This window comes from Puntigrus tetrazona, chromosome 5 (assembly GCF_018831695.1).
Source record: "Puntigrus tetrazona isolate hp1 chromosome 5, ASM1883169v1, whole genome shotgun sequence".
NCBI lineage: Eukaryota > Metazoa > Chordata > Actinopteri > Cypriniformes > Cyprinidae > Puntigrus > Puntigrus tetrazona.
This window is the reverse complement of record NC_056703.1, coordinates 13,137,734-13,160,149: the sequence shown is the minus strand read 5'-3', so window position 1 is coordinate 13,160,149 and position 22,416 is coordinate 13,137,734. Positions and strand designations below refer to the sequence as shown.

The window sequence follows — 22,416 nt, the reverse complement described above, 5'->3', positions numbered from 1 at the left end:
CACACTGGATGCAAAAAATTCCTTGTTTATTAGGGGTTTTATTTTTTTTAATATCATCACGCCTGTACACGGCATCACTTCATGGCACACGCTTGTGGTATTTCGCCAACCACAACACACTGGACAGCTGGCCAATCAGAGCTCACCTCTTTTCTCAGAACGATGAACTTTGTACAAATCCACAACACACATTTTTCCACAAACCAAAGAACAATTTCTCACCCTGTCAACACTCATACCATCCCACGCCAACATGCTTATATCTGCACTAACACCTACAAGCCCCATCAATAACACACACACACATCACTGTCATCGTGGACATAAGAACTTCCTTTAAACTTTAAAAAACCCCTTGATATTCACGAAGTCACTCATACTCCACCTCTTTAAACCCTCACGCACATATAGCTTGAACTTCAGTGGTTCATGTCACACGCTGTGATAAATCCACATCTGCTTTAAATTGTAGAGAACTCTTTAGGGACTTAAATTACTAGCTGGTTTTTAATTAAAAGTTAACAGGGCAAAGACAATAAGACACACTCTGACTGGAGGAGCTGTGGGACAGCAGGAGCGAGTGTGTATTAATCTGACTCTCTGCAGCGTCCACTGTTGAAAAAGTTGTTGTGGCCTCCTGCTGTCTTGCGTTGGCAGCTCTCCCGGGCCCATGAGGAGAGACAGGCTGGACCGATCCGTGCTCTGCAGTACGATGTGGAGCTCAGTGGAGTGTTTGAGCATGAGATTGTCTTGAGGAGCCGTGTGTCAGATTTCTTAAACGAATCAAGGACACAAATTGAAATGTCGGCCCACAGAAGCCGCTGCAGTCTGTTTAAAATGTAGTTCCTTGCAGCTTGTAATTTATTGCTGGATCTTTGCAAGACACCCTTGAAACTGATTAAAATTATCACACATTAACCTTTTCCCACACACAGCCCTGCAGAACCCTCCTACAGGGGGATTAGTCTGTTATATTCCTGTTGCATATCCCACTGGGTTGATGCTCGGAAAAATTTGAATATAGGCCTGTGTATTGTTTACTAGCACAGAGAGTGTACACACTTTCTCATACATCATACAAACACACAACGTACACTCAATCATAATAACTGTGATAAATACACACAGTTAAACAGTTTTCACTCTCTCTGCATAGTTTGACAGCATGTGCATTTACCTTGATCTCTAATTTATTTTTCTCACATATCATGCAATATTTAATTCCAAGTACACTCTTTATGGACACTGTTTCTGTAATAAAAATAAATTATGTAAATAAATTATAGATAAATCAATTACTGATAAAAAATAATAAATATTAAGACATTACAAAAAATATCTAAATGATGTGTCATTAAGTTTTCTCTCTCCGCTGGATAAACTACAATGTATGCATGACTTTGATATAACTTGTATTACCAACCATTCTGTTTCAAATTTAATTAACTTTACCCCCAGTTTCACAAGCCTAGTCCTAAACTTTCACCGACTGATCTAAAAACATGTCAATGGCCTTGTTTTGTCTTAAGTTGCACACCAGTAATGTTTGTTTCCAAGTTTATAAAAACTTTTTTAAATGTCCTAATTACTTACATGTCCTAATTAAAGTATGGCCTAATGTTGGCTTAGGCTAAGTCCTGTCTATGAAACTGGTTAACTAAAAGCTTAATTTAATAACTGATGACAAACAAAAGTAGAATTGAGTGAAAGAGATTTGTAAAATTAGTCAAATTTGTTATACGTTTTGACTGACTAAATCTGGCAAGATTTGATATTCAAATAAAATGACAAAATGAAAATCAGTGTAGGCATTCATTAAAAGAACTGAGATGAGATTTAGTGTTGTCTATGAATATGTGAACTTCAAGTATGCAGCTGCAGAAAAGCTATTTCCCGCCAAAAACTCTCAGAAGAGTAAATTCCTCAGCAACCTGTTTGCAAATCAAACATTGTTGGCTATTTTCTGTTACCAGCAATTTATTAAAAGTTTAACACATCACTTAAAATGGACAGTTTAATCTTCAGTGAGGCATTCACAGCAGGACCGAATGCCTAATTTTCTCATTAAGCCACCAAACAACTGCAACACATGACCTTTCTGCCCAAAAGTAGCATCTCTAATTACAGGACAGAAGTTTTAAGCATCTAATGAAGACATTGGAAAACAAACATTCATGTGCATCTGTTCTTTGTCCTATTTAAATCACATTAAAAATAATTACCACTAATTTTCTTATATTACTGCTACACTGATTAAGTTATGAAAAGACAAAGATGTCATATATAGCGTGTTACCGGACACAAGATGATAATTTTGCATTATTCCTTCCATTTTCCAAACCGCTTATCCCATTTACCCTCATTTTTTATATCAAATAAAACCAAATCCTAAAGTAGTCATATGTCAGCAGCAGCTGAGGCGAGGCGATCTGTTCATTACAGGCGCTTTGGTATGATGCCTGTCTGTTATGAGGGGGCGATTAACTGCACCTGTGCAGGTACAATGTCTCACTGGGGTCTGTGCAGGTGTGAAGTAATGCTCATGTACTGTTCACTGATCCACAATCTGATCATTAATCACGGACCGCACAGGACTGAGAAACACTGGCCCAGCCATACAGATACACACATCTTTCTTCCTGCAGGTGCTCATCATCACTCTTCAGAGGTTCTCTAAGAGCTTCTGTCCACATGGCGCTTCCAGTGATTTGCCTGATCGATCTTGCTCGCAAATCTGAACAGAACAACTGAACTGAACATGTGTGAATGTGTCCATGACGCATGCTGGGGTGAAGGACAGTTACACAAAACCGGTATGGTAAAGATTACACAAGCACAGCAGCCTTGAAATTAAATGTCTGAGAAGCAGATTCTGTAAGTATCTGTATCTAATATAAAAAGGATGACAATGATAAAATTCGGTTGTTTTTTATTGAATGAAAAATAGCATGAAAATCATTTTTAACATTTAAATAAATCTGTAAAAAAAAAAAAAAAAAAAAAAGGCCTTTTCCTCCCTTCATACACTTCAACTGCACAAATACACACACTCTCCAGTAGCGTCATGTAGACAACTTATTCATTTGCTCTGTCGCTGTCTCATTAACACAAATTCTTCATTTGAACTGGTTGTCAATGAGAGTTCCCTTCATCTTGGCTTTCTTCGCCTCAAGCTCAGCCTGTGTGGAGAGGAACAGCGTTCAGATTACAAATGAAATCGGTCTAAACCTGCTAAAATCAATACCACATTATCATTTAATTCAGTCACTGACACCACATCCTCTGTGGGTTTCAAAAATGGTATATGGCAGCCTTACAATTCACATATTATTCCCACATTATTGTAAGCAAACATCATTTATTTTTTCTCAAAAAAGGTCATTTATGTACAAATCGCATTAACAGAGCCTGAGTGAGTGTGTGCAAGACCTAAGACTAACTGCAAGAAGAAACTCAGCATCTCCCGCAGTCTTACTCTTGCCTAGATCTGCAAAATTCACTCTATTCCGCTCAGCTGAAGTTTTAATATGATGTCCAGAAATTCCCAGAGTGAAGTTCTGCAGCTCAAATGGGCTTGATTTATGGGTTTTGTGTGTCTGCACAGCAGTGTTTCAAACTAAATGGGAACAGGGAAGTCCCTGCCCCATATATATATATATATATATATATATATATATATATATATATATATATATATATATATATATATATATATATATATATATATATATATATATGGAATGTGCAGGGTTTGGGGAAAAATATAATTAAAAGGATAAAATCTTCATAGCAAATAACTTGTTTAATGCTTAATATCCCTTTTTTTAATCTTATCTTTCATTGATTACATTCCACATGTGTGTAGTTTGTGTGTTTTAGACCATATGTTTTGATTATCATATGAAGTTGATTCATTAAACAATCTGTCAGAATGAATCACAATAATAATTTCTGAGGTTATTTTTCATGAATCAAATCACACTAGTCAAGATTCATGTTTTTTTGGATTGCAGCTGAAGAAGACAACACAATTTAAACAAGTTTTCTTGCCATTTCACAGTACACAGATCTAAAAAAAAAAATATTAAAAAAATGTTCATGACCTGGCTTCAGAAAGGCCTAATATTTGTGTGTGTGTCTGTGTGTCTGTGTGTGTGTGTGTGTGTGTGTGTTTGTGTTTACAGTTCAACTCAAGAACTTGTGTGTGCTTATCTCCACACTTTTTAAGATAATCAAATACAAGCCTTCAGCTGCTTAACCAACCACTTTAAAGAGCTGCCAAGGTAAATAAGATTAAGAGTGTGTGTGTGTGTGTGTGAGGGTCTCTGTCATCTTGAACTCTAAATTCATTAACTGTGCAGACTATATTAAAGTTTCAATCTGCCTCGAGCATGAATGCACACCGCCTTTTCTTTCATCTTTCTGTGTGTGCTCTTACCAGTTCCTGTAGTCGTCTCTTGCTCATTCCTTTCCTTTCCAGCTGTTTCTCAATCACTTTGGCATTCTGGGCATAAGAATCCGCTACCTCCCGCTGTAGGATAAACCAAACACAATCAATCACAGCTCTACAACAAAGAGAGATGATGTAAGGGATGAGTCAGGCCAGATAGGCAGCTGATGAACTTAAACTCACCGCTTCAATCTCTTCCTCTTCTTCATCGATCGTTGAAACAGTAACAGAGCTGAACTTGCCCATGTCTTTGGTGCGTTTTGTCATCATAACCTACAGTGCATAGAAAAGCCTATCACACAAACTTGTTCCCCTCATAGGCTGCAGTTCTATCTCATCTTTTGAAATAAAAAAATGGTATCTCACCCTGACTTTCTTTGGCGTCTCTTGTTTCTGGCTGTATACGCTTGTGTTGCCAAATCCCTGGCCGAACTTCACCAGCGCGCCATCCACGATGAACGTCGCTGGAGTGCTTTTCATCTGATGCTGATAGAACAAGAGAAGACCACATCTACACAGAACACACAGAAACAGTTCAAACACATTAGAAACAGCTGATTTCTCAAACTTGAGGCACACAGTGTTTTTATTATTAACAAAGTCAGATGAGCTGATTTAGAGAGTAATCAAACTTGCTAAAAAATTCTGAGATCACACACAATTAGCACGTTTCACAAGCAAACTGCCACTGCGGCCTTGATGTCAGCCTCCTGGGCACAGCGTGACAGAGTCGCCATGGTGACACGGGAAGCTTGGGGCTGACTGTTGTGCATGCTTATTTATGGACAGGAGATAATATGGCTGGAAAAGAGCCATAAATTGTGAGATTAAGGTTATGCTTCATCCTAAAGGGGATTATTTGTTTACTACATTATACAGTATATTACAAACCTACTTAACATATAAATAATTAAATGGGCATGGAACATTTTTTCAATCATTTTATTACACTTCTTTTTAAAAATCTGAGGTTGTGAGATTTTTGAATACTTTAAAGGTTGCATTTCCCAAAATACAGTAAATACAGTAATATTGCTATTTTAAATTTGATTATTATTATCTGTGGTTTTTGATCAATTTCATGCATCCTTGCTGAATAAAAACACATTGAAAATGAAGTCTTAGGCATCAATTAATATGTGCTTAATAAGCACTACTAAATGACTAATATTATAGTAACTAACTATTAACTATGAACTAACTAGACTTGCCTCAATATACTCCTAATTACTGTTTATAAATACTAAGTAAAATAGTTGTTAAGCTTTAGAATTAAGTAGGAATTGTGTATTAAGAATTTGGAATAAGGTCTTGCAGAATAATATATTAACATGTGCTTTTTAATTAATAATAAAGTCATTGTCCCAGTAACATTCATGCTTATAACAAACTGCTTAATAGTGAGAATTAGACACTAAAGTGTTGCCAATATTCTTATTATCTCAAAGAATTTAAAGTATTCTTTAGTTTAAAGAATTAAAAGAAAAAACTAAAAGTATTCCAGAGAGCTGCGTCTTGTAATGAGCTGTTTGCTATAACAAACTGTTGTATAAATGGGATAGTATGTAACAAACTTCATGCTGTAGACAGATTAATATCATTCATTCTGGACGCCTGCTGACCTTCTGTGCATTGTAAAATGAGTTTGCAGGCTTACTTACTTCCCACATTTTTTGCGAAACTGTCTTTCGATGCCCTCTGACCTGCAGAGAGGCATACATCGGTTAGAGAATCTTGATCAATGTCTCAGAGAACAACTTCAGCAAACTTACAGACACACACACACACACACCTTTTCAAGTACACCGTCTCATCTTCCTCCACATTGCAGAACTTGTGGGCGTGTTTTGCTGCATCAATCACTCTGGCTTTGTCCCGTGGTCTCATGGGTAATTTCTCTATCTGACAATCTAAAAAGGAACATGCGGGCTTAATTATTTCTCTTTAGTTCTCACACAAAGAACACACAATGCAGAGCCAACAGACAAAACATACTCTTGTAAAGCAGAAAGGTGATGTCTTATTGACTAGTATCATCTCACTGACCTTTCTCCATAGACATCAACCAAGTACATTCAGATGTCTTCTATATTAGTCTATACTGAATGGTATACAGAGCTGTTGAATTCTAAGCTACATTTAGTTGAAATTCACCATTATGTAGCTAAGAACAGACATTTTAACAAACAATTTTGTTTGGTAAACATTCACCCTCAAATCATTGCAAAGCTGTATGACTTACTTTCTTATACAGAACACAAAAGAAAATATTTATAAGAATGCTGAAAATAGATTTGAACACTTTAAAATGATTCAGCATCATGACATTCAATTTCCAACCAATTTAATAAACATACATAGCACAGAGAACAAGTTTAATCACACTAATTTCACTTCCAGAAGGAAATCATGAATAACACCATATGAATGAAAAGCAGAAACACAGCATGATAATTATCCTTAGCTTCTTGTTATATTTCAACCGAATGTGTCTTTTCTCATTATCACACACTTGGCGAAGAAATCTACAACTGAAAAGGCAGTGATCACAAGGAAAACAAGTTATCAATTTATGACCCAAGTGTACATTTTTTGCACCTCGGGTTATTATGCACTGAGATTTGTGGATTCCCCTAGGTTTTCTGCTTTTAAAGCTTTAACAAAATGATATTTAGGGTCCTATCAAATGTTTTCTTTTTTTCCAACTTGCGTTTTATTGTTTCCAAATTCTGTGTTTTAGCATGTCTATTTATTTGAAAGCATAGAAACAAGTTTCATTTATTTTTACAATAGCCCTATGATCTAATCTAAATACGTTATGATATATTTACAATAGGAAATGTAGAAATATCTGCATGGAACATGATCTTTCCTTAATCCTAATGATTTTAAAAGAAAAATGTACAATTTTGACCTATGTAATGTATTGTTGGCTACCGCTACAAATATACACGTGCTACTTCGCTACTGGTTTTGTGCTTCAGGGTCACATATCTGCTGAATGCAAGATTTTAGACATTTTAGACAGATCCTGGAACAGGATGACACAGATGCGCCTGTGCTTTGGGATGCCCAAAAAACCTGAGCATCTCATATGACGTCCACAGGCCACGTTGACAGTAGAGGACAACACATTTTGAAGCGCCAGGCGTATAGAATGACACCTATCCTACAATATTCACAGCATAAGTAAGGCTGAGTGGGACAAAGCCCTGTTGTGTGAAATAACAGTCAGCCTGCTCTAAAAGCATTTCCCTGTTCACACATTCAACTGAGTTCAGGTGCAGACACATATGTGTGAGGTGAACACGGTGAGGTTAGAGGACAAATCTGAACAGAAGCTATAAAAGCCGAAGCCAAAGTAAAGAGCCCAAAGATTGCAGCGATATGGTTCTAGTTATTATCAGTTGTCTAATGTTCTTTTGGGGAAGTATGGTGGAGTCCATTGCAATCTACCCTACTGGCCATAAAGGCATGAACAAGTTTCTCAATGCTTGCAATATTTTGAGATGATTCGTTCAAAATCACCGATACGTTTATAAGCGGAATTTCGAAACGAATCAGAACCCAAACACACACACACACACACACACACACACACACACACACACACACACAAAAGAGAGAGAAAGGCGAATCTAGTAAGCTCCCGTTATAATCACTCACTATGTCCACACCGCAAACGTTAAAATTTTGTCGTATCGCTGAAAGTGAACATGGGGCGGGGGCGAGGCCATAGTACTGGAAACACGATTATTTCTTAAACGTCAGTTAGTTTGATAGCCGGTGACTGTTCCCTTAATGTAAAAAAAAATTAATTACTGGACAGCTATTGAAACTTGGGCTACTCACCCAGAACAAGGACCATCTGACCACACAGACAGTAATACACGTGCAGGGGTTTCTCCCCGTCGTCATACTCCTCCCTGTCACGGGTGTCCGAGCACACCACACTCCGAGACACTACTTTGGGCATATTTAACCTTCCTTTACTTTATTTTTAAGTTCAAAACGTGAGGTGCGTTTTCAGGCTTGTTTACTCCCCTGTTGTCGCCCGGTGATGACGTCGATCGTTTCTGTGACGTTAGGGGGACCCGCGCGTCTTTGGCCTGGTTTCCTCTAGATGGCGCTGTGGATGTTAAAAAAAATACTAGAATCTTGTGCGGAACATCTGTCTGTGTAAACTGGATATAACGATGATGTTCTAACGATAGGAGAAGTTGTTTCTTTATTTGTCTTATCAAGTCGTTCTCACACTCAAAATGCAATTTTTTTCCTTGAAAAAATAAAGGTTGAGGCATTCCCTGATAAATGTAGACAGAGCATTCAATAATCTAGGGATGTAATATTAATAAGATGGCCTCTGTAAAGACACACCTTTGTTAGCTACATGGCTATGTTGTAGGCTAACCGTTAATTCAGCTACTTGAATGTTACTTTATCCTTGTAACAAGTGACTTCTTAATTTGGTAACAATATCAGACCCTCATTTTAAGAAAATTACTTAAACGCTCCTCTTCATTAGACATTTTAATGTATTCCTCATTTTTGCTTTACCCTGTGTAATTAAATTGCTTATTTATTATTTGACAGTTTATTTTATTACGCAACACTTTTTACCTATTTTCTATTACTTTTTGTTTTTGTAATTTTACTCAAGCACGTTGCATTGATTTCTCATTTCTCATTGCTAACTTTTAACGGTGCAAATTTTCTGGATTTGGGATTTCTGCCGATTTAGTGAGATATAGTAGTTTTTGCAATTTATAATAAATAAAAGACATGCCACCTTTCTCCTTTTGCGGTTTTGCCTCTTATATACTATAGACAAATATACACATGCGCATTTCTGTTGTCAATATTAAGAACATTGAGACTCCCTGCCTTACTAAGTCTTAACAGCAAAGTACAGTAGCAACATGGCACCTTAAATAATAAACAGAGCACATGGTCTTCCTCACACAAGCTCACATGCGAGTGTGTGTTAGGAATCATGGTGGTTTGGCAAAGAGTATGTTTTCATGTCTCTCTCTCTCTCTCTCTCTCTCTCTCTCTCTCTCTCTCTCTCTCTCTCTCTCTCTCTCTCTCTCTCTCTCTCTCTCTCTCTCTCTCTCTCTCTCTCTCTCTCTCTCTCTCTCTCTCCATTGCTCAGATCAGCAACTAGCAGCCTAGGAGATACGCACTCACTTGTATCTCAGAGCACCACGCATCATGCTTCCTCCTCTCCTCCTTTCTTCTCTCTCCTTTTCCCTTGCTTTTCTTTCAGGTAAGACCCACTTTTGTTGTTTTACCCCATCTCTTCATCTCTAACTATCCCACATGGCTTTCTCATTCTGAACACAGGTAACCGCATGACTATCTGTGGTCTCAGGAGATAGTCTCAAACATTCTTTTTCTCTGCTTGCTCTTTTCTCCCTTTCATTCCATTTAGTGTTTGTAGTGGACTTAATACTGCTCGAAGAATGTGTAAATGAATACCTGCGCAGAAGAATGAGAGAATGAATCATCTGTTGAATGAACCGCCCTGTTAGTTAATGGGGTGCACTTTTCAAAGAAGCTTTATCGCTATCAGTATGTCGTGAATGGTTTATAAATGTGATTGAATGAATATAAATGAGATAATGAGCTTTTTCCAATGTAAATGAGCTTCAGTCCGTTGTATCTGCCTTTCGGGATCAGACTTTTTAATTAATATAATTAGAGATTTTTTATTAATGCATGTCAGTGTTATGCTGGTAAGATCCTGTGAAATGCTCATAGAATGCTGGTTCTTCTCTTATCTGGCACTTTTGTGAAGTGATAGTCTACAGAAATGCACTCGCATATATGCATTTTAATTTTAGTTTTAGTGTGCGTAAAGAAGTGTTTGATTATCTGGTGAACGTGTAACCTGTGAGTGTATGTTTTTCATGTAGCTTTTAAAGATATGTTTTAATTGTTTGGTCTTTTTCTCATTATGAGAAACTCAGCCTGTTTTAGATTAGATGGTGAACCTAAGAGTATCTCCAAACACAGGTGGAATGTGTGTGTGTGTGTGTGTGTGTGTGTGTGTGAGAGAGAGAGAGAGAGAGAGAGAGAGAGAGGGTGTGCTGAATTATTAAGAGGAAGTCAGAAGATTGATGGACGCAGACACACACACATACAAGAACACACACTCTGTGCAAAATTCCCCAAGGGGCTGGAAAGCAACACCATATTTATTCACTTGTCAGGAGATTCTTGTGTTTTTATATTCTGTGATATGTCCTGTGGCTTCTCTCATGATCCATAATCTATAGTGTTTTGGGTCACAGACAGACACAAGTATGAATCAAGAATTCAATATTCCCTCAAGGACTGGACAGCGTATGCATCCTCCTAGGACACTATCACCTCATGCGTTGTTATTGAGATCTTTCTGTTGGTGTGCAGTGTTTTGTTCTGCTTTTTAAAATGAATCTAATCTCTTTTTTTTTAAACAAAATAGTCTACATTTTTTATTCTGCTCATTTATTGGTTACTATATAATCATGTTTTCTTCTTTAGAGATTACGCAGATCTGAGGATGTTTCCGTTTTTCTTTGGGGTTTACGTGACCTTCTAAAACTACGGTATTAATCAAGTGAGAAGTCTCTCCTTAGAGAACAGCAGCTTATGTACTTTGGTATTTAGAAATCTTCTTTGATGAGGTCATATCTTATACCCGTCTCCAGAAGAGCACATAGAGTTTATATTTGTATTTTGAAGAATGCATCTGACTTTGAATTGCTTCATAACAGAGTTAATTAGCCTTGAAGGTAGGATGAATTTCTTAAAAGAAGAATGTACTTGGGGAAAGAAAGATGAATGTGTCACATAGGGTAGAAGAGCATGAGGTGTGTGTCCATGAGTAGACTGTGGTTGTTTGATAATAATCTCATGCGCATACAATTAAATGACAAAAGAAACTAAAGTAGTTTCCAGGTTGAGCTGACCCTCAACCCAGAAATATGCTGAATTGAGCAGTTTAAATAAAGCAAGAAAGAAACAGATTTCATGCCAATTCAAAAAAAAGATGAATGAACATATAAAGCTGCAGAAGGGAAAACTACCACTCAGTCAAGGTGATTTCAGTAAATACTTTAAAAAAAGGACAGTGTCAGAAAAAAGATGACATCAATAGAAGTATTTCCAAGAAGGATGGGTTCAGGATTCCCAGGTTTTTAAGCAACCTAAAATGAATGTGCGCTATTTACAGTGTTGTGCAAGTTACTTCCAAATTGTAATACATTCTGGATTACTCGCTACTGTTGTTTAAAAGTAAGTCCTTGCCTTACAATATTACCGTCTCAAAAAGTTTTACTTCTGAGTTACTTTCACCAAAATTACTAGAGAGCGTGCCGTCAGCAGTTGAAGAGTTCTGCGCACAAATTCATGCAGTAGGCACTTGCCGCAAAGTGCTGGCAAAAATCGGCTAATTAGCATGAATGTGTCCTAGTAGGAAGATATTTAAATTATTTACTAATAAACAAGTGTTTTCTGAGGTCGTGTCGCAAAGATAAATTTCCTTATCGCTCACCATCTCCTCAGATGTAACTTTAGAAAGAAGTCATCTTTGGAGTAAGTTATTTTTGTAAAAGTTGTTTCCACTGAAAAAAATGCAAGCGATCCCGCTGGTGCCTTTGTGTCCTGCAGAGCTCACTTTAGATTCTCAGCACAAACTTGCATATGCCATCATATACTATCACGCTTTATTACAGCGCAGGTTTAATTTGTATGTTTGAATTGTTTTAGCATATCTATATAATTTGTTTTAGGTAAGTCGATCATTTGAAAAGGTTAAATTGATCAAACATAGTTACATAGCTCACTGTCTGTCTTTTTTTAAATAAACTTAATAAAAGTTCATTTGCGATTATTACTCACAAAATGTAAGTATTTTAATAGCCGAAACAGTATTATGTGCCATTTTGGCAGAAGTGTGGGGGAAGACGGGCTCGGGCGGGTAATATTGATAAGCTGTCGGACACGAGTCGGACTAAAGCCAGAGCGTCTCGGTCCAGATCTGGAGTAGGGTCTAAATCTGCTCTAATTGGCCAAGTGAAGGTTTAAAACAACGCAAGAAAAGATGACAGAAAACTCGAAGTAGCCTAACGCACACATGTCTGTCACACTCTGGTCAAGGATACAAACTCTGAGTATAGGCAAAGAAGGAAGTTTGTTTAACACAGGCAATCAGCGGCTTCCAAACAAACTGAGTTATTTACTTGTAAGCTGGTGGGCATATTAAAGAGTCTTTCGGGCAGGCAGGCAGGCAAACGGAGCGATGATCAGAGCAATCGCAGTGAAACCTTGTGATCAGCCACTGAAGGAATGGAGCGAGCGGGTTATATGGGGTGATGGTAAGTGGCTGCAGGTGCGTGTGATTAGAATTCGGGTGATTGTGAACGTGACCAGGTGACAGGATCAGTAGATGAAGGGAGTGACGACGTGACAATGTCCATTTTGTGAATGTCTTCTGCCATCTTCACCAATCAGTCGCAAATAGCCTCGGACCTGAAATCATGCCACGTTTCAGTAGCCTTATAGCACTCCTGTAAATCTTGCCCTAAACAAGCCTTCACTGGACCACATCACACAATGTTCCCTCAGCGAGAGAGAGATGAAAGAAAGTAACTGCTAAAAAAAATATATCAGAAGCTGTCCTTTAGTCTTTATTTATAAGCTTGGACACCACACTTTGCTATTAACTGACCACAAGCAAGAAATAGAGCTTACTTGCAGCATTTTTATTCTTTCATTTTTATTCTTTTAGTCTCATGTCTTGCTCGGTTTATTATTATTATTATTTTAACAAGTAAATTTTGAGCTAAAAGTGTGTACAGAGTAAAATATTAATGAAAACTGATTAGTAATGCCTTACACTACTGCGTTACAGCAAAAAGTAATTTATTACTGTAATACATTACTTTTGTGGCATGTCACTCCCAGCTCTGGCTATTTATATAACAATTTTCCCAGCTTTAATTAAATGAACATCTTTCAGCACATCCTCATATTGCTGAGTTCTATTTGTTCCCGGGTCAACATATTTTGTTGACCCTAGAACAATATTTTAATCCAAAAATTTAATTGTGACCATATCTGACCAACCTGTACAAACACCAAACACTGATTATAGGCCTAAACTTCACAAAAATGGTCTCTTTAAATCTGATTGGTCAATCACAATGTTGCTTTGTTGTCAACAAAGATGTTGATCCAGGAACATGTCATACTCAGCAAAATCAGGTTCTGAATGGTGTCCAATCAATCAGCTTATAAACATATCAGCCAGTTTTTATTTATTTAACTAACACAGTAGTCTTTTGGAGTCACCTTGGGCCCAAAAATTACTCTCTGAGAAATTTGCTAAAACTTCATGTAAGTACAACATAGCTTTGCACTGGGGTAGTATCCTCAAAGGGACCTCTTTTTTATTACTATGGGTAAAAACAGTTGCAAAAAATTAAATTGACCTCTCTTAAGGTGATAAACTAGAGTTATTTTCTGGACTGCATGTGCGTGTGTGTGATAGAGAGTTGGCGTGACAAACAAACCTTTCAGTTTCAGAGCCACGCATCACGTTGGATTTCTTCTTTAGTTATGGTGAAAAGTTTACAATTCAGATCATCTGCTCATGCGCGAGCAGATGTGTTTTCATTTGTGCCTGCCTGTGTTTGAGAGATTTCAAGAAGGAAACACCAGAGTGTGAAGGTTACGGTTCTGGAGAGCTGAGCTAATTGGGTAGTGCACAGTTCAGGGCAGACAGTCTTATCATGTACGTGACTGACTTGCTGTCCGATAATAATGGCAGAGTATTCAAGGTGTTCAAGAGGATTTTTCAAGTGTTTATGTGTGAGTGAATGATGAAAGAAAGACTGAGAATTTCAACTGACCCTTTGGACTTGATGGGGATGTGTAGAGGTGTCCATGCTACATGACAGCAGCTCCCCGGGGCTTCACATAAACCAACCACTGCTTTATATTCATCCTGCAGACAGAAAGAGAGAGTCCATTGACTAGAACATAGCGTAGATGAAAAGCAGAATGAAGAATGCGGGATGGACTAAAGGATTCTGTCAAAGGGTCAAAGAATGAAAGCAAACAAAATGGCAGTGATTTCAATGATGTCATCAAGACTATTGTCAGTGGAGACAACGTTGTCTTGTTCCAGGCCACGATGAGAAGGACCCACTAAGACTCTATGGTATATCATACTCACTCTGGGCTGAAGGAATCCTGCCCATAAATATTTCATCCCTGACTGTGTGAATTTTAACGATGACCCAGCATCAGAAATGACAGTTACAAAGAGGTGAATTAATAAATGAGGCGATGAATAGCACATACTACACCATCTAAATGTTTTTGCAACATTGGAAAGTAGTGTTTATACAGTTAATATTAATGAAATAAATGCAGCATAAATAAACATAAAGAAAACGGCATTCATTAGTGGTTTTCTACTATAGGGTTGAGAACCACTGCTTTAAAAGTTTTTTTAGATTATAAGATGGTATATTTATAACTTCAGAACTATTTCATAATTGTGCTTATGAGTTCATTTAAAAACGGTAATTAAAAACGAATTGCCTTACATCATAACGTACAATAATACAGATACAATCATGTTCTACAGTCACGTATCGGCAGATATTATCCTCCAGATGTCTCATACAGTTATTCTATTAAAATAATTGTTTAATCTCCCATTTCCGTCATTTAAAATTTCTCCCCAGTCCCAAAGCAAAAAAAAAAACTGTTTTGGTATCCCGCAGAGCTTTGAGAGCTTCAACAGCTTTTACCTTAAGAGCTTTATAGAAATACTCAATTTATTTTGCTCGCATGATTTTACTTCAATAACCTTTTTTAAATTTTATTTTCAATATACACTAATCCTGGCCAAAAAATATGATCTTTTATTGAAAGTAGCAGATACCATTGGTCAGAAGCCTTTTCATTGGTAGGGGTGTCATATCTGAGGTTTGAATGTAAAGATTTACATATTGAAAACTTGTTATAAGGTAAGAATTCACACAGAGCCTTACATTTCCAAGGTGTTACATCAGAGCTGCAGTATCCTGTAATGTCTTCGGTTTGAGTACAATGTGATGCTGTCATGAGGCTGAGAGGTCACGCGAGTGGTGGCAGGGTTACCACTAACTAACCTAAGTCTTCCATCAGTCACGTGACCTACCTGCATCATGAACTCTGACCTCCAGGAGTGCTACAAAAGGAACAGCAACAACATTTGCACATATTTTAATTAGGTTTTAATTTCTAACCATCACTGGATCAACGACATATGTTTTGACAGAGATTTGATCTTTTACGGTGATCTTTTACATCTTCAATTGCATTTGAAGATATGTATACTAGTATATATCTCATATATAACATCCACAAAAAAAACATGTACATTGCTGCAAAACAGGCATTTAAACTAAAAAAAAAGGACAGGGGCTCATTCAGTGCAATGTGATTTATGAATCAATTTTGCTGGTGGATTCAGTCAGGACTGTTTAAAACATCTTGGCTGGATTTTATTCATTTTAGAAAACACATTCACAAATTTTCATGCCAATTATATTTAATAGTTATTCTGGGTTTTTTTCCAGACAGGAATAAAAATGTACTTCATTAAACAGTCAAAACCATGTCTGAACAGACACTGAAATGACTTTCTGTCAATGGATGTGTTTGTGTGTATGTAGATTCTTCAGGTTCTGATATGTGTCCGTTGGGTCAGTTTCCGTGTGGGAATCTGTCAGTGTGTTTGCCTCAACCACAGCACTGTAATGGGCACCAGGACTGTCCTAACGGAGCAGATGAAGAGAACTGCGGTAAGACTGTGGCCAAGACATACAGAAAATAGACTGTCTACAATTGCATTCACACTAATGCAAGTGTGCAGACATTTCCACATTATACTGCCGTAAACACACACACACACACACATAAAATGCAAAGCTGGGTAGATTACTTTGAAACTGAAGTCCGTTACTTATCCCAAATTACATGGCAAAAATTGTAGTTAGCAACGTAAGCCATTACATTACACATTTTGAGTTATGTAATCAGACTAATTTCTATTTTAAAAAGGATAATCTCATAAGCTAATGATATTAAAATACAAAGAGTAAGAAAATAATATGTACTCATGTATTCAGTAAAAAAGTAGCCTAACTGATTATGAGTATTTTAAAATGTAATTGAATCTAATCACAATCTACTTGAATCTTCATGAATCTACTTCATTTTTGGAATTTGACTACGTAATCCAGATTCTGCACACAGAAATGTTCATTCCAAATACATACGTGAGAATATTAGAATGTGTGTGTGTGTGTGTGTGTGTGTGTGTGTGTGTGTGTGTGTGTGTGTGTGTGTGTGTGTGTGTGTGTTTTAGTGGATAACAGTGGTTGGCCCCATCTATTTGATGCCTTCATGAAAACAAGGGTCCAGGAGTCAAAAGAGTGCAGTGAGTATTCTCATTTAGTGCCTTTCGCTTGTTGTGCCTTTCTCTGTCTGTTTTGCTTTAAATGTATTTTTGAATTGTATAAAAGATAAACATGCATAAAGACTACATACACAATCATAAAGGCTGATTAAGCTGTGCTGAATTCTGCAGCACAATGTTTTACTGCTATACAAATATTATAGTGAGGTGTGCGTGGGGCTTTCTGTTCACAGTTATGATTTGTTTTTTAAGCAGGGCTTTCAATATCATTTGTATAATACTCCTCTTAGAAACAAAAGTGTGTAAACCCAAGAATGTGAGATGGGTTTAATACTTAACAACTCTTGGTTAGATGGAACAGGTCCTTTGAATGTTATCACTGGGTATTATAAATAGGTGTTAGAAATTGATACTAACGCTATGTTATTGTCTGGCTTTATTATTAGGTGTTATTTGGTATTAAAATTTAGTTGTTTTTTTTTTTATTTGCCTGGAACAGGACAGTCAAAAATAAGACTGCAATGTGTACCTCTATTTACTGTAAAACATATTTCATTGAACAGTTTGGAAGGAAAAAAGTTGGCTTTTTTTCCCCTTGAGAACTGCTGTGAAATTCTAGCAAATACACTAAATTCATTCTCTTTTTTTTTCCTTTGCTTATATTTTACATTTGTAGAATTTTTTTTATAAAAAACTCTACATGACAGTTCTCAAATGATAGAAAAGAAATATCCCTCTTACGGTGTAGCTTCAAGAACTCATTGAGTCGTTTGTCCCTCTTTCATCTTTGAGTGCCAGAAAGAAGGACACGGACTGGCAATGTGTTTAGTTTGGCGAATTTATTGGACACGCTTCATTGTCTCACTTCTGAGGATCAATTTGTTTGCAAACAACAAACTGTTTCAAACTCTGCAACAAACCAATCTGTCACACTTCTGATTTGATTATAAAAACTTCTAAGCAAATTGGCCTAAATTAAACTCACCAAAAAAAGAGATACATTTGCCTGGATGAAAGGGAGGGAATAGAAGGAGAAAGAAATTTAAACTTGACATCTCACAAAATATTATTCAATTAGTTTTGCTGGCTACAATAAACTGCAGAGAGAGTAAAAGAACTCCAATATTAATGTCAACTAGAGTTAATGTTAAAGAAGCCTGGCTTCAATTAAGCAAAATGTTTAATTGTCCCTGTAACTGTGTAATTAAAATGCATAGGTCTTTTCTTTCTGTGCATATGTGATTATAGGCCAGGCTTAAAATGCACACCAAAGCAAGCCACTTGGGTGAGAGCAGAGGCCAAAAGTGATGACCTGGATTTAGTGAAAACCTGCCACAGTTTTCTGCAAAAAAACAAACTCATCTTTAGTATCCACTGTTAATGCAAGAGGTGTTACTGCAGTGTAGCATATGGAAAAGGACAGAGCCCGAGGGTACAAGAGCCAGGTTCAGGTGGTTTTATTGTAGGAGCAAAGCAGAAGTTTTGCCTGCGGATAGCTTTTGTTGAGTCTGATGATCGGACACGCTCTCTCAACAGACTGCAAACAGATTGGGCTAAACGAAATCACTAGGAAGGTCATACATACTGATTTTAGCTTTTGTGTTTTGTGGATGAGAATCAAAACATTCCAGCAAACATTTTTCCCTTAAAACTCAATCTTTCTTTCTGTTGACCAAGTGAAACCATTTAACTGAAAGGTTCTTGGCCCACCTAAGCTGTGTGAAATTAGCAAAGCATTTGGTTTCCACCAGTTACTTCCGGCTGGTGCAGTGTTAATAGACTGTTAGTGGCATGAACTCAAATTCAGATCATTTGGACATTATTACCCAGCAGTGCTAGGAGTGAGAGAAATACTAGAAGAAAGCTTTCTAGAGATCAATAAGAAAGGGTGATTGAGATGACGTCTATTTCCAGGGGAAATATACGTATTATTAGCTTGGTGCCTGCCCTCTACCATCACCTATCACGGAAGACACCAGCAGGGCTCTTAAAGACAACACACACAACTAATTTAATTTTGGAGAACACATGTAGCAGAGTTTACCTCCAACTGTAATTAAACACACCTGATCCAGCTAATCAAGTCTGCTAATCAAAAGTGCCAGATAATTTCAGGCAGGCATGTTGGAGCTAAACTTGGCAGTTGAGTTTGACACATCTTCAATAAAAGTGAAATCCTAAATATGGCAGTTCCCCTGCAAGGACCCTGTGTCAAATACAATTTTAATTCACATAATTTAATTTCAATTACATTTAACATTTGCAGTTTAATGCTATTTTTCTTTGAACTTTTCAGAGAGCAGATTTGACCCGTTAGAGATGTTTTTTCTGACTGCAGATGTTATGCAGCACTTAGCAGGGTTGTTATGCATATCTCTCCAGAGCTTTGGGCTTAATGACAAGCAATAGACTGCTGCTGCTTTCTGAAAAAAACTATCCGCTGTGGGCTGAGAAGTTGGTTGATATTGCTCACGACACTGTACTGTAAAACCTTAGTGGAAACAAGGCAGAGTTCTGTAGAGGTTGATCATGTTGGTACAGCTAATTTTAAGTGTACAGACCTAATGATCTTAAAAGAAAGGGGCAGGTTTATTTATTTTTTGTTGCATCCTTTTTCTAGAATGATTTGTATTTTGAAGTTTTCTGCAGCATAACTGACTGAAAAAAATTCCTTTGTAATTTTACGTTGAAACCACAGATGGCAATAAAGAGACCCAAGTTCTGTGGTGCAGCCTTCATTAAAAACACTCTATATCTCTGCTTGTCTCATGTGTTCTACATGTAGATTGATTTCCAATAGACGATAGTGCATGCTTAAAACCAAATAGACTGTTTAAACTGATCGTCCATGGCGAACAAAACATTTAAACATATATTTAATCAATCAATCAATCAATCAATCAATCAATCAATCATTTTTATTTATACAGCGCTTTTAACAACACAGGTTGTATCAAAGCACATTTAAAAGAACTGTTTTCATCCATACAAGTCAGTGAGGTTTTACATCCTGTAATGATGACAGAGCAAATAAGTACAGTAAGTGTCACAATTCTATGAGTGAGGAAGATCTTTGTGGTAGATTATTAATTATTAAATGGTTTGTGGTATAAATGATGCAATGTATGTGCAATATATGGAATCTGTGCAGGCATGACATCTAGAGTCGATGAATTCTGCCTGCCAGTGGAAAGAAAATGCTCACATTGATGTTCCTTAGCCTCGGGTCTGACAAGTAAATGGGGTCTTTCCAGAGGGTGGAAAGTGAGTCACAGTGATGTACTGGCCACTATTTACCACCTGTTACAAGGCTCACTATTAACACAACTTCTATAGACCAGAGAGTGAGTCTGTCAAAACAACACTCTCTGAACAAGCTCCATGAAGCATAGTTAAGGCTGGAAGGGATGTGTATGGTGCTATTGGGCATGCAGACATCAATACAGCAAAATATTTGTCACACTGTACAGCAATAATTCATTATTATCAATTATATCAATAATTTTTTATTATTGTAAGGGAAAGGTTTAGGGTTGGGGTAGGTGTAGGTGTAGGCATTAATAAAACACAATCAAATTGGTAGAAAATTAATTTCATTCCAGTCAGATCTCTATAACTTTTAGCCACAACCCTTGTTGATTAGGATCTGAGGTAAGATTGTATTGAAAGCTGAATTGAAGTCAGTGCATCGTGATGTAGGGGTCTTTATTTTCCAGGTGACTGAGTGTGAGGATAGGGGTTGTTACGGCATTCTCGATTGAGTGGTTATAGGCATTCTAGTGAGGGTTCAGAAGAGCTGGAATGGAGGCTTTGATATATGCCCTGACCTGCCACTCTAAGCAGTTCATAGCAATAGAAGTGGGGGGGATATTCATTCAGGAACCTTTCACTGGAATAATGACGGTAGATTTGAAGCAGTGGAGGACAAGTTAAAATGTCTGCTTACAATAAGTACATTCAAAAGTTTATTCAAGACTTTGTACATTGTGCAAGTACTCGTTTATAAGGACTGCTGTCATTACTGTTATTGTAGTGGACGTTTTTTCCTTTTAACAGTCCAAAAGACATTAAATAAAACAGGCACAAATGTAATAAAACACCACTCATATGCCTCTGGGCTGAATAAAGGCCTCTTATAGAGAATCCTTCCACTTCTGTGGACTGTGGTAACCAGAACTTTCCAGGTAGATGTAGTAGGACGTTTGCGTTGTGCGCAGTCCTCTGGGAAATGTAGAAGCATCTTTGGTTTGTGCTTCTACTGGCGTTTTGTTTTGTTATTTCCCCACACTCATCACTAATCACGTAAAGCTGGTGTCTTAAGTCGTCCGTCGGGACTCCTTCCATGTGCAGTATTGTGTTTAGTACATTATGGATATTTACAAAAACTCATGAATGTACAGGAGGTTTTTATTGAGGGCCGTCAGGGCCAGCAAAGCCTTCTCTGCTGGCCTAAATCAGAATCTTTGACTTAGTTTTACTTTATTTTTCCATGAATGTGTATTAAATGATCTCCAATAATCTATTCTCTTTGTTGTAGTGTATGTTTATAATAGAGCTTTATCCAATCATATTTTAACAATCGTGTTGCCAGGATCAAGAAATCTGCCTAAGGCCTTAGCAAGCTTCTGTATCTTAAAATCAACAGCAGTGAAAATGTTGGATTAACCAATCAGATTGATCGAGTTGGCAGCCTCAGAGCCATCTTTCAGGTTTACGATAATGTCAGCATTTGCTTGTCCTTTGATTGGATGGTCAGAGAGTGTAATATTAGAGTAGTTACTCAAGTTTCTTACTTGCTCATTTCCCTGTAAAGCTGCACTAACAGGTATTTTCCTCCCTCAGCGCGCGGGCAGAGCAGTGGGGACACTCGTTAAGGTGGAAAACAGTAAGAGTTTGTTAAAGTGTTAGGCCAAGTTTAAAACACATGTAACAAATTTGTTTTATGCCAATGTTATCTGTAAGGTATGAATACGACTGAATGAATAAATGTCTGTAAGCACATCGGGTGAACTATATCATTTTGTGAGGTTAATGACTCAGATAGAGATAATGTGGGGTGTGTTGCACTGCTGCAATAACTTGTTGAATTGTATCAACTGGGTTCAGCATTCAGATCAATTAAAATCACTGATGAATCATTAAATGTGAATCTATCCAACAGATTCATTAAAATAGAATGCTTAATTTGTGAACTGGACATTGCTTTCGCATCTTGTATCAGGTCATGATTTCTTAGTTTATCCTTTGGAATGTGGTAACTTATGCTTTTTTCAGTGCCAAACAGACACTTGACAGTGCTAAATTAACCCCCCACAGGAAATAATGCTTTTCCTGACTGTCGAGGTAAGGTGAGACAGACACAGCTGTCTCAAGAGTCTGAATGTGTTGAAAAATGATTGTTTCAGTCTCGCTGGGGGATTAAGCTATGGATGTCTCAAATGTGTTGAGTGGGCTGAAAGAGCCGAAACTACCTTTTCTGTCAAAACTCTATAAGCCATAATGGACA

The 22,416-nt window shown here is 37.3% G+C and overlaps 2 protein-coding genes across 2 annotated transcripts in view; one reads left to right on the top strand and one right to left on the bottom strand.

Moving 5' to 3' along the window:
• Positions 1–2,912: 2,912 nt before the first annotated feature.
• On the bottom strand, positions 2,913–8,529 carry steep1 (STING1 ER exit protein 1). The gene is made up of 7 exons (XM_043238327.1): positions 8,303–8,529; positions 6,243–6,360; positions 6,112–6,153; positions 4,817–4,961; positions 4,634–4,723; positions 4,439–4,531; positions 2,913–3,179 (listed from the first exon to the last, which is right to left on the bottom strand). Exons 1-7 carry the CDS (start codon positions 8,424–8,426, stop codon positions 3,117–3,119), a joined length of 675 nt encoding a protein of 224 aa, XP_043094262.1. The 5' UTR covers positions 8,427–8,529; the 3' UTR covers positions 2,913–3,116.
• Positions 8,530–9,611: 1,082 nt separating this feature from the next.
• Positions 9,612–22,416, top strand: part of rxfp2l (relaxin family peptide receptor 2, like) — a 32,172-nt gene continuing 19,367 nt past the window's right edge. The window contains 3 exon segments of the mRNA XM_043238349.1: positions 9,612–9,716; positions 16,165–16,293; positions 16,860–16,931. Coding sequence (XP_043094284.1) covers positions 9,662–9,716; positions 16,165–16,293; positions 16,860–16,931 — 256 coding nt within the window. The 5' untranslated portion in view covers positions 9,612–9,661.